We start from the raw sequence: 13,170 nt of genomic DNA on the forward strand, positions 1-13,170 counted from the left end.
TTCACTTTTCTTTCTGAAGGACCTGCTGCTGTCTCAAGTCCTTCTGCAGCAGGGGAAAACCCCCTGAACACAGCAGGAGATCTACCTTTAGTTAGAAAAAGCCAACATTTTTCACTTGTGGGTAGGACTGGAACTGAACTGGGGGGGTGGGGGGAGGTGAGTCTAGGAGTTTTCTCTTTCCTTGATATTCTTGCAAGAGGCAATGATTTCTTCAGGTGATACCTTATATCGGACTAACTGCATAGTCAGGAAAGAGTTAGACAACATTTTGAATTCAAGACCTTCTTCTTCAGGTCTGAGGAGAAAAACCAGCCCAACCTTGCTTCTCACAGGACCACCATGACTACAAGATCACTCTAACGTGATAGCCTGACTGGTATAATGAAAAGAAGTAAATTGGGTTATAAAGGAGCCCATATGGTATTTTTGAACATACCAGGGTTGCATGATGGCTGCTCTTTAATTTTTACCTTCAAAATATTTTAAAGCTGACTCAAAAGTTATGCAATCTGGAGTCTATAGATCATGTGCGTGACAGATGCATACTTGAAAATGCCACACTGAAATTCTTACGCTTCAGTTCCCTATTTTGTTAGGAATAATCAAGACCCCCAACAAAACAAAGATGGTTGGATTACCAAGAAAAAAATGTCAGTGACTTCATTGCCCTAATTAAGTGATTATTATGACAAAAATGAAGGCAGAGTTTAAGAGAGATGTTCAGAAAAGCAACCTAGTAAAACAAATCTGCCAAGTCCCACTCATTTAGGAGTCATTTAAAGGTAATTCTTAAAGCTTCTCCCCCTTGTGTTGAAAGAGTTTGCCAGGCAGCAGGAAAACAGCCGATATTTTTATTCATTTTCTGAGTGTTCCCAGATGCTAAAAGTCTCCTCTCCTCCTCCTTGCAGGAGTGCAGGCTCCTGGGGGACACATCTTTTCCATTCTGGGTCTCTGTGCTGTCCTCCAGCAGTGCGCTGTGGCCTGGCTCTCAGTACCTCTCTGTCTATTTTGCCTTCAGCATCTCCACTTCCCTGCAACCCTCCCACCCCCCACCTCTTCCTTTCACATTCAGATTTTAAGGAAAGGGCAGAAAGGAATTGCTGACTGAAGGAAACCTGCTGGGTCTCCTCTCCGCTCCCCAGGATGCTGATGACACACTTTTGGAGGGGATCTGTAATCCTCAGTGCTGAGGCTTGGGACAGGGCAAGAGCCTGAACTCCTTTCTGCGTGGCTACCTGCCCACCCTACCCCACCCCTCACCGTGATGTGTGGTCCATTGCCCCCTCCCCCCTTACACACACACACTTCCTGCTTGCACACATACACACACTCCATACACTACACATGCACTCTCACTTCACATTCCCCACATACACCCCTGCACACACTCCCCACTTACACACACTTATAACCCCTCACACACACACATTCCCCTTTACACATCCCTTTACATACACATGCCTCCTTACACACACATCTTAGACAAGCACTCCCCCTTACAGATGCACACATTTTCCCCTTACAAACACACTCCTTCCTTACACACATACAAACATACACACCCCATTACAGGCAGACACTTCCCCACCACACACTCCCCTTTACACACACACCTTACACACCCCCACTCTCTCCTTAGACACATTCCCCCCTTACATGCACTCCCCCTTACACACCCCACTAACAGACCCATTCCCCCCTTACACACTGCCTGCTTACACACATGCACCACCTCACACATACACTCTTCCCTTACACACATATGCACACACTTCCCCCATATACACTCCCCTGTTATACACCCCACTCCCCTCTGACACAGTTCCCTATACATACTCCCCTGTACACTTACACACATACACACTCCCATTTACATGCCCATTCTTCCCTTACACAAGCACACATTTCCCCTACACACACTCCCCCTTACACACACACATCCCCTCACACACTTCTCCCTTACACATATACATACCATTACAGATACACACTTCCTCCACACACACTCCCCCTTGCACACTGCCGCTTGCCCCTTATACACTCCCCTTACACACACATGCATGCCCACTCATATGTACTGACCCTTACATGCACTGACACCCATTCCTGCACACATGCCCTATACACACACCCTTACATACTCCCTGCTTACACACATATACCCCCTCACACATTAGTCCTTTTATGCACTCATAGCCTTACATGCACACAATTCCCCAACATACTTCCTCCTTACACACATCCCTTAAACACCCCCACTCCCCCTTACACATATTCCCTCCCTATACACTGCACTCACCCCCCTTACACACATACACCCTCCCTCCTTAGAGGCACCCCCCACACCCACTTCTTACACATCCCCACTGCCCCCATACACAAACCCCACTCACACCCCCCTTTCACACACACCCAGCACCCCATACAGGCATACACTCCGCCCACAGACCTCCTTCCACCCCCATCACTCCCCCCTTACACACACTCCCCCCTCCCTTACACACATGCCCTTTCAGGCACCCCCACACCCTTACACACCCACTTCTTACACCCCCTTACACACATTCCCATCCCCTTGCAGGCACACACTCCCCCCTTACACACCCACTTCTCCTTACACAACCCCCGCTCCTTGCCAGACATAGACCCCCCTTACCGGCACACACTTCTCCTTGCCCCCCTCCCCCCGACGCGCACACGATCCGTGCCCCCGCCCCAAGCTGGTGGCGGGGCGGGCTTATCCCGGCCGGGCAGCGCGGGCGAGGGGCTGGGACACCGGCGGAGCCTCCCCCCGCTCGGGAGGAGCCGGGCGGGCACGTGCGCCTGCTCCCTCCGGCTCCGGCTCCGGCTCCGGCACGGCGGCTGCAGCACCGCCCGCACCATGCCGCCGCTGCCGCCGAGCTCGCGTCCCGCGCCCCTGCCCCTGCCGTTGCCCTGACCCGCGGGGCAGCGCCGGCCCGGGGCTCCGCGATGATGAGGCGCCGCCGCTACCTGCTGGACAGGGCGGAGCAGGCGGGCGGCGAGCAGCGCCCGCCGCCCCGCGCCCGCGACTGGCTCTACGAGTCCTACTACTGCATGAGCCAGCAGCACCCGCTCCTCGTGTTCCTGCTGCTAATCGTCATGGGCGCCTGCCTGGCGCTGCTCGCCGTCTTCTTCGCCTCGGGGCTGGTAAGAGGCGACCCCCCGGCCCGGGGCAGCCCCCTCCCCCGTGCGGCCCTGCAGCTCCCCAGGGCCGGGCGCGGGGGTCCCGCTCTCCTGCCCCTGCCTCCTCCTCAGCCGACCCCAACATCCCAGCGGAGCACTTGTGCGGTGCTGAAGCCCCGGGACGGGCTCCCCAGAGGGGCTGGGCACTCGCCATCCTTGGCTGGACAAAGCCCTGGCTGGGCTGACAGACTTGGGGTTGCTCCTGCTTGATGCCCACCCCCACCCCTCCATTCCCTATGATCTGAAGAGAAGTTGGCAGGGCTCAGGCTCCCTCCCGCTGCCCTGACCCCTTTCCCCCCGGGCTATTATCCCTTCTTGTTGCAGTGGCAGCCGACAAGGAGAAGCCTTGGGAGAGTAGTCGGCAAAAAGCCTCCCTCCACACACTTCACGGTGGGTTGGAAAGAGCTTGACCCAATTTCTAGAGAGCTTTGTACCCCCCCCCCCCTTTTTTTTTCTCTTCTTTATTTTTTTTTTAATTATTTTTTTTAGGGGACTAAAAGTTTCTCCTGCTTGCTCCCTTTCCTGCTTGCTAGCGGCAGGGCTGGCAGATGCCGGGGGGAACGCAGCGGGACACGCTCGCAGCTGCCCACCTTCCCCGTGGGATGGCTTCATGCACAACTGGGTGGAATTTTCCCCCTTGAGTTGAACAGGCAGGAAAAGCTGTAGAGGGCAGTACCATTCCTATTCCTTGTGGAGTCTTCCCCTGCTTGGTGCTTGCAGTGTCAGGCTGTGTGATTAGGCTGTATTTTTAACAGGAATTTCTGGCTTCTAAGGTTTTTCTTGTGGTTGCCTTCTCCTTCGGTCTGCTAAAAACCTTCATGTTTCTCGCCCGCAGTTAAGTGTGAAGTTGAGGTTTTTATATCCCCTTTCTGATCTGTTTATATCCCCTCTCTGTTCCTCTCATCACCAGAGCAGGCTACCCAAACAGGTTGTGGACTCTCCATCCTTAGAGGTTTTTAAGATCTGGGCAGTTAAATCTCTGGCTGAGGTGATCTAGTTGGGGATGGTCTTGCTTTGAGCAGGGGTTAGACTGGATGACCTCCTGAGGTCCCTTCCATTCCTCATTTTCTGCTTTGCTCTGTTTGTGTCCGTCTCCCGTCCCCCCACCCCCCCATGCATTCATTATGACCATCACTCCCTTCCTTGTTTTGTCTTTCAGTTGGCCCAAATAATCAGGGATATGCCTTTAGTGGCCCCTATCACCAAGGGGTGTTTATAGTTGTATTTGGTGGGCTCTGGCCCACGTTCCTGAATTGCATATCAAGAGGCGAACCCTAATTTTCTGTGATTCTTTCAGGATAGGGAGGTTATTTCATATTTAACCAACTGGTGTGCCCTGTAGGTACTTCTGAAAGAAAAACTTGTCTCTTGACCACTGTGAAAAAGCACTGTTCCAGGGCTCAGACTAGTAAAATGCTTGTATGTCTTCAGTTTGAGGTACAATTCTCAACTCAGCCAGGGCAGAACAGATACAAAACAAAAGCCAGCCAAGGTGGAGGGGTTTTCTGATAGAGGAGGCTAGTGTAGTGTTTCACTTCTGGAGCTCTGTGTTGAAACCAAGGGTCATTGATGATCTCATTCTTTTCCACTGAAGCTGTTTGTACACACCATGGTTCAGTGTGCCAATTAAACAGCCTTCAAGAGAGCCAGGACTGGAAAAGGAGGTGCGCTGCATGCCAAGATCCAAGGGTAACTTTGTAACTATGTGAGGAAGTTTGCGCAGCACCAGGCTGCAGGTTGCTTGGGTCAAAAAAATGCAGTATGGACCTCATGAGCATTAGCCCTGAAGTTTGCATGGTGTTAAAAGAAAAGTTGGGATTCAGTTCTTTATTTCACAGTGCAATCTGTAGCTTACAGTTACGGGCTCCACGTGCTTCGTTTCAAAATACCATTCATCATAATAAGAATAGTGTAACTGCACATCTGAATCAAAGGTCTGTTGAGAGTTCAGGAAACAAAGTAGTTATATGAACTAGCAAAATCTTGCCATGAATTGCAACTTCAGAAGCACTTTGAATTTTATAGTTCAGTCTGCCTTTGGAATTCCAGACATACCAGAGGGGGGGAAAAAGTGCTTTTAGAACCCTTTTTTTTTTTGGCAGAGATTTTATTTTCCAGGGGCTGACAGTGAAAAGGGTGAGCGTGGAGGGAGACATGGTCCTCCTTTAAAGCCTGTAATCTTGAAATGAAAACGATTTCACATTCAGGACAGGGAGAAAGTTTGCCTTTGGACACTTGGAGCACAGGATGTTGGGCATAATCCTTTCGAAAGCTGCCCAGATTTCCACCTAAAACATCTTATTGGAATAGTATTACCCTGATCTTATTCACAGCTAAAATAAACTTTTGAAAACTTAAATCTATTTTCCCTGTATCTGGTATAGAATTTATATTCTCTACCTGCGGGACTGTGATCTCGTTTGCAAGTAACAAGATGAAAAGTTCTGAACAGTTATATATGAAATTATGCACATCTGATGTGGAAAAGCCATTTTGGAATATTACCATCTTTGACTTTATTTTGTATATTCGGCATGCTATTATTTCAGTGTAATATTTAATTAGGTAAGGTGCTAGTTGTAGAAATGAATGGCAAGCAAAATTATTTCTGAAGAGTTATGCGCTCTATTTTGAAGTTAACAAAAATATTGGCAGTAGTAGCTTCTGGCGTCTTATTATGCAGCTAAGACTTTTTTTTGTAGGTGAAGCTCAACATTACATTTCAAATTGCCATTTCATAGCATAGATTTTTTTTTTTTAAATAAATCAACTAACTTCATAATCTAACTTCAGAAGTGAAATTTAGAATAATGCATTTATTAGATATTAGGAAGGCAAAAGTTAGCATTGATTTAAAAAAAAAATTAAGTCCTTAAGAAAATCTGAAACACAGTCATAAGGAGAGATTTTTTTTCTTTCTTTTTGCTTTTATTCTGTTTTTTCACTAGTCTGTTCATATAGATTACTGCACTTTAATTGATTACTGCAGCATTGCAAGTCTGTCTGAGATGCCTTTTTTAAAATTTTCTGATAATACATTCTAAGCTGTTTTCAGAACATGGTCAGACTTACAAAGTTATAATTTACTTACTCATATATGTCAACCTGTCATAATATCAGTGGTACTCTACCTGATGTATATAAGATGACAAATTTCATAAGGGTTTTACCAGAAATATATTAAAAGAAGTGGTTTCAGTTTCAAATTGACTTTGGAAATCTAATTCTCTTCACTTGGCAACCCACTTATTATTGAAATGGATTTCTTTGGAGATTTTGGCTCGTTTCATAAGCACCGTGATTTTTCACCCTTGGAAGTAAACAGGCTAGAACTTCATATATATTAAATATAAAATTCCCAGGAGCAGTGCTAGAGATGACCCTTCAAAGCTAGGAGTACTAAATAAAGTAACAATAGCTGCTCATTTCCCTTTCTGTTCTGTATCATCCTTTCACATTTTGTGCTGCCAGGTATCTTCCCCTGCCTCTCTGCACCTGATGTAAATTGAACACTGGGGGAATGAGGACAGGCTTCCATCTTTAGCCACTGCTTGAAGGGATAGAGAAAAATTCTTTAAAAACCCTTCAGGGCTAAGAAAGAAATGCCAGATGTCAGTTTTATTTTCAGTATCTGGTTACTCTTGAGTTGCTACTGTGTATAAGGAGTAGGAGGAACCCATTATTCTTTCCCTCTTTTAGGTCTGAAATGTCTTGCCATTGCCAGCTGTGTTCAGGATGATTTTTCCCTCTGGCCATGATATTTGTGTTATAATGACAGGTTGTAGGAATAAAAAAATAAATAAAAAAAATGGTTAACTTTGGCCTCTTTGAAGTGCAGAATCCAAGACTGTGAAAGAGTTCATCTAAATATGTACAGCTGTGACATTCTTTTCTTTGTTTAACAAAACAAATAACCTTTTAAAAAGGCACTTCTGGAAATGAGCAACCATTTACTTAAACATTTTCTGCTTAAAATGTTTTTCTGAACCTCTAAATTTTTGTTTTTGGCTTATTTATGGATGGCTATTTTATCAATGGAATTGTAATATAATATGGTAACAGTGAGATCCATTGGCCAGTTATACTGGCTTACCCCTATTTTAAATAGTAATCCCTGTGTTTGTCGAGTATCCCGTGCATTATTTCTAACTTAAAGGTGTCTGAATTTTGCTCTTATCCCAGGCACTTGGATTTGATTTGGCTAAGAATGGGACAGAATGGTAGGGAAAAGCAACTTTTAACACCTGGTTTGAAAAAGAGAGTCAAGCTATTATATTGTTGAATGGTTTAAGTTTTGGATGCTCGGTTACTTCAATATTGCTAACTTCAGTGGGACTGCGTGGGTGTTAAAATAGGCATAATTCAACCTTTAAGTTGTGGATGCAGTGCAGTTTTTCTGAATGGAGTAACTTTCTTCTGACTTTTAAGCACTTAGCTTTTTGCTCTGAAATTCTCTGTTGTTTTTTCTTTTTAATTGAGATAATGCATTTTAATGAGTGTTCCTTTAAAAATATACCTGAACATTTGGAGTTTCAAATTTTAATTTATTTGTGAAAATGTAAAATTGCTTGAATTGATCAAGGTGGGAAGAATTTTGGGGAAATCCAGAAAGTCCTGTCTAAACAAATATACTAGACAGGCAGAAGACAAGGTAGAGGTATGCATTATAAACTAACCAAATCAGAGATACACAGCTAATAACCTCTCTCTGCTCCCGAAAGCTACACAAGAACATGTATGGAGGTAATATCAGAATAGATAAGGGGAGAGAAACGAACGCTAGAAGGAAAATCCTCTTCTCATCTTTTTGCCGACTAAATTGAATATAAAGACCATAGATGATGCTGGTTTGATAGTCCCAGAGACTGAAGTCTTCTGTTAAACCCAAGGTAGATTCAATACAAACTTTACTTTCCTTCACCTCTTTGCCAGTTTATAATTTTTCCTTTTCTGGAGAGACCATCTCAAGGGGTGTAAGTATAGTTAACTACCATTGCCCTTTAGTCCTTGGCTTCTCTTCTCTGAGGCTAAGCACAAACATTAAAAAAGCCTGACCCTTAATTGATTCAGTCTTTGCAGGCTAGTCTAACCTGCATAGATTGAACTGACAAGCAAGTGAATAGAGATTCACCTTTGATTCTGGAAATGCAGCCACATGCCTGCAGTAGCTCAGGCTAGAAACCGGCGGGCACTACAGTGAGCCCTCCCTTCCCTTCTGCAATGTCCTGAAGGCTGGAGGGAAGCTGAGCTGATTTGGGGGGGGCTTGGCCAGACCCCCCCAGCAGGCTGAGTATGATTGGGGAGAGGTTTAAAACGTCAACTGGGCCTGCAGGGACCACAGCCAGGGTGTGCCTGCAGGGGGAAGGGAAAAGCAGCCCTTGACAGGCTTCTCCCTGAGCAGCGGGGGCGTGACCACCTGGGGGCCCAGGCAGTGCCTCAGGCTAATGGTGGGGCGGGAGAGGGATTAAACTCCCTGCCTCCCCTCTCCCACGGGTGTGGGACCCCAGACAGGGTCTGTTTGGCTTTTCCCTCCTGCTTGTGGCTCACCACAGCCTGGAAATCCCAGAGCTCTCCTCCCAGCCAGAGTGTGATACTGCTTCCCAGCTCCTGGGGCAGGGGTTTCACTTGGGGCAGCCCAGGAGCAAAGGCCAGATTGGGGGAGGGAGGGGAGTGAAAGCAGCCCCAAGCCCAGGCGAGGACATGCACAGAAAGACTGTGGTGGTGGCGGCTCTATCCTGGACATGAGCCCCACTGAGCAGAGGGACACAGGCTGTGGGGAGGGGATGTGGAAGGGGCTGGGGTGTGTCTGCACTAGTCCAGGGTAGGGCTGAGCCAAGCTAAGCATGCAGCTGGGGGAGCAGCTCCTGCCTGGTGGCCCCTTCTGCCTGCTAGAGATCAGCACCCAGGGTGGCCTCAGCCCTGCCCCTGGCCCCTGAATCATTGCACATGGCACAGGCTCCCCCCAGCTGTGCCTGAAGCTGGGTGGAGATATGTTGGAGGCCAGGCTGGGCCAGGCGTAAGGCTCCTTCACAGGCTTCAGGGTGGACGGGTGCAAGGGCTCCCCAGGCAGCGAGGAAGAACTGGCTGCACCCATCACCATTGCATGGCACTTGCTGGATGGCCTCAGCCCCAACCTGCCATCCCCTTGGCCACTGATACCCTGCTCCCTTTTCCCTTACCTGGTGATGGTGGTGCAGCACAGCCCTGTTTGCCAGGTCCCAGGTGCGGGGTGCTACCCCTAAGGCTTCCCCACTGCTGCTGTGGGGTGGCTGACTACTGTTTGGCAGCACGGGTGGTGCCTACCATTATGGCCATACTGGGCCCTCTTGATGGCAGTGGAGAAGCCGTATGGGTAGTGCTCCTTACCTGGTGCCTGGTACACGGGGCTGTACTGTGCTATTGCTGCTGTTGGGTAGGGGAAGAGCAAGCAAGACATGCTCAGCTCAGCACTCAGTGGGTGGCCTGGGGGATGGAAGATCAGGGTTTAGGACATCCAGTGGGTGCTGTGTGGCTTCTTGGCACCCTTGCCGAGCTCCTGGTGTTTTTGGGTCAAGCCAGTGCTGTATCTGCCACTGCAGTGGCTGGCCTAGGTGCCGCTCTCCAGCAGGTAAAAGGGATCGCCGGGCAGGAGCTGCTTCTCCAGCTGCATGCTTGGATCAGCTCAGCTGTGTCCTGGGCTAGCCTGGACACACTCCAGCCCCTTCCCTGCCCCGTTCCACCCCCCCTGCCCAGGTCCCTTTGTTCGGTAGGGCACATGTCTAGGATGGATCCACTGCCACGGCAATTCCTCTGTGCTTTACTCTTGGGCCAGTTTCATTCCCCTCCCTCCCCTCAATCTGGCCTTTGCTCCTGGGCTGCCCCAAGCAAAACACATGCCCCAGCAGCTAGGAAGGTACAGTGGGATCAGCGCCCGCCCGCCCCCCACCCCCAAGCTGGGAGCGGGGGCTCTGGCCATGCTGAGCTGTGAGCAGGGGGGAAAAGCTGGGTAGACTCCATCCCATGCCTGTGAATGGAGAATGGAGGTGGGTGGATTAATTCCCCTCCATCTGAGCCTGCTGTCCCACGCCTCCTCCACTCCAGTGGGGAAAAGTCTGGCAGGGGTTACTCCACTAAGTAAATAGTAATACTCTTATAATCTGAAAAAGTGAAAAAAATATTATTCCTTTAATATGCACCCTTGGTGTATTCAAAATTATATAGACCCACTTTAGTGGCATTTTAAAAAAAACTTTTTAGTCTTTCTAGCCTTTAAGAGCATAATTAAGGGCATAATTTGCCCTGAAGGGTCTTCATTAATGGTGGTGATGATGTGAAATAACCTAGTATGTCTTCCAGTTTTCAAGTTCTATTTATTAGGCAGGAAATAACCTAGAATACCCTTTTACATTCAAACTGGTACAGGTATCATCTAATGATAATCCTAGAGACCTACAATGACATTTTTTTAGCAAAGTCATTTTCCAGAGTAGAACTGTTCCTTAATAATAGGTCTAGGAAGCATAATGTAGTTTTAATATACTTTACTTTTTTGTTTAAAGAATCATTTTAAAATTCTTTTCTAGCTCTTATATTTAAATGTGGAAGGCTTAATAAAATAGAGTTAAGGATATTTCTAATGGAGATTTGAAAAATAGGGTATTTTAGGTTAGTTCTATCTTATTATGCACATGGCTGATACAGTATTTTAGACCCCAGAAGCGGGCTGCTACATATAGGCTAGTGGCAAATTGCATTAGCCGCAAAAGTGCCAAAGGAATAAAATAGCATAGGGAAATGGATTGTGTGCAAAAAAGAAAATAATAAGCTTTCATTATTTTACAGAGACACTTCATTAAAATGCAAGAATTATTATAAAACAATTTAGTGCTGTACAGTAGCTGTCTTGTTTGAAGTGTAAACTGAGGTCAGAACATTCATTTGGAGAAAGCAAGAATTATGTAAAAGATAAGAGGTGAATCTTCTTAAAAAGACCTCAGAGGGGATTCTTCCGTTTTCAAGTAAGATAACAGGATTATTACATACGGCATAAAAGCTCAAAATTATTTCCCCAAAAAACCTGTGGTAGCCTTTTAATCTGTTCAGTAATTAAAAGACAGCAAGAGAGAAAACATTCAGGAGGATAGAGCTATCAGAGAAGAACCATATACTGTAGGCTAAGCCGTTAAATTAGACGGCACCATGCTGACAGTTGAATTCTATTACCTTTAATCTATGAGACCAGTGATAGAAGAAAAGAAAGTATTTTCTTTGCTTTTGGGACAAGAATTTGGGAAACATGACATTCAGGTTTCTTCTCTCTGTATTTTCCTATTCGCTTTAAGCCTACTAACACACTGGTGTTTATAAACATCTTCGCTGTATTTTCAAGTGTTAAATGGTTTGCTTTGGGAGATACGGTGTCACCAATTATCTGTAATTCCTGTGAGGTAGTAGAGAAATTATGATTAAAACTTGAGTTCCAAAATAAAATTATAGGTCCCATTCTCCACTGGTTTATGTTAAGTTTAACCCTATATCTGATCCAGTGGGCTGTTGCCTATGAAAGCTCATGCTTCTGAACTCATGTCTCCAGGGTGCGAACATGACATGTGCTTGACATGAGCACTCTCTTTGCAAAACTGGGAAAAACCCAATTTTTTAAAAAGAAGTCTCAAATCAGTTGGTTTAGTGGGGTGGAGGAATTGGGCAAGTACTTCTGTTTGTTTTTCTGAGCTTTTTATTTTTATTTTATGTTTATGCGCAATTCTTTGTTACTTTGAAATACTTACACAAGTAAATATTTGAAAGTGTTTGGATACTGGAAACATTGAACTGGATTTTTAGCAGCTGTAAATTGATAGTGCTCCATTAAAGTGAGAGGGTTGCAATCCAATGACCTAAACTGAGAATTTGGCTCAGTATGTTCTAATCATTTTTGTTCTGCCTGGTAGGACAAATAGAAGCAAAGCTATACAACAGTCTAGAAGGCTAGAGAAATGGGTGAATAAGTGGAGTCATTGGTGATCAGAGAGGTTCAATTGTCAATGGATGTTAAAAAGCAGGTTATGGTTGGAGGTTAATTGTCAGTAAAATTGTCTGTTCCCATGATAACATCGCCTCAAAATCCCTGTAACCCCAGATTATAAATGTGGAATTAAAAAACACAGCTACTTTTTGATGCTTTTGTCCAAGCTGACAGTGTTTAAAACCATAATACCAGTTGAGGTAGAATAGTTCACTGTTGAGCTCAGGAATTCAGATACAGAAAAACTGGAAAATTCAAGGTTATAACTCAGCAACTATGGTATAAGGAAATTGCTTGTGTATAATGTTTTGTAATTCAGCATATATGATAAAACTAGTGTTAACCTATATTGCTCTAGTTGTTCAAACATTAAGTGCAAACTTAGATTTCAGCACAGATGGCTGTGTCCCAATGTGTAGTTGCCATGGGGGGGAAAAAAGCAGTGGCACAAATTCATGCTGCTGCATTTTGCCCCAGCACACACCCCTGCACATGGGGTTAGTGTGGGGAATCTCTTCCAGGTGGGTTAGGGGAGGCCAGAGCCAGCACTTGGGCTGCTCCCAGCAGCCTTTCCTGGGGTTCTGGAGTTCTCTTGGGGCTCCAGCAGTGGCAATGTGGGCATGTGGCACCTGGCTGGCAGCCAGAGAAGTCCTGGCCATCCAGGCTATGGTTTTGGGTGAAGCATGCTGCTGCCACATGCGCCACCCTGCTTTTCTTCCACACACTTGTTTTTTTTTGATGCCAGGATTTCCTGGTATTTAATTTTGGCTTCACATTATAAATATGTAGTGTGGAGAACCAAAACACGTGTACTTGTGTGGATGCAGCTGATAGGGCCAAATTCTGTTCCACTTATTAGTTGTGTAAGTAACTTGTGTACCGAAATGCAGTTCTGCTCCAGCCTGCTTGGGTCCCTGAAAAACAGCTAATATAAGAAGTGGGTGAATCCTCCATTCGTCACT

At 46.1% G+C, this 13,170-nt stretch overlaps 1 protein-coding gene across 2 annotated transcripts in view; it reads left to right on the forward strand.

Annotated features, from left to right (window-relative positions):
* Positions 1-2,814: 2,814 nt before the first annotated feature.
* Positions 2,815-13,170, forward strand: part of ADCY2 (adenylate cyclase 2) — a 430,081-nt gene continuing 419,725 nt past the window's right edge. For both annotated transcript variants that reach the window (XM_006274493.3, XM_019491125.2), the window contains exon 1: positions 2,815-3,168. In XM_006274493.3, the coding sequence (XP_006274555.2) occupies positions 2,971-3,168 (198 nt within the window). In that variant the 5' untranslated portion in view covers positions 2,815-2,970. The remainder of the gene's footprint in view (positions 3,169-13,170) is intronic.

This window comes from Alligator mississippiensis, chromosome 3, assembly GCF_030867095.1.
Source record: "Alligator mississippiensis isolate rAllMis1 chromosome 3, rAllMis1, whole genome shotgun sequence".
Taxonomy (NCBI): Eukaryota; Metazoa; Chordata; order Crocodylia; family Alligatoridae; genus Alligator; species Alligator mississippiensis.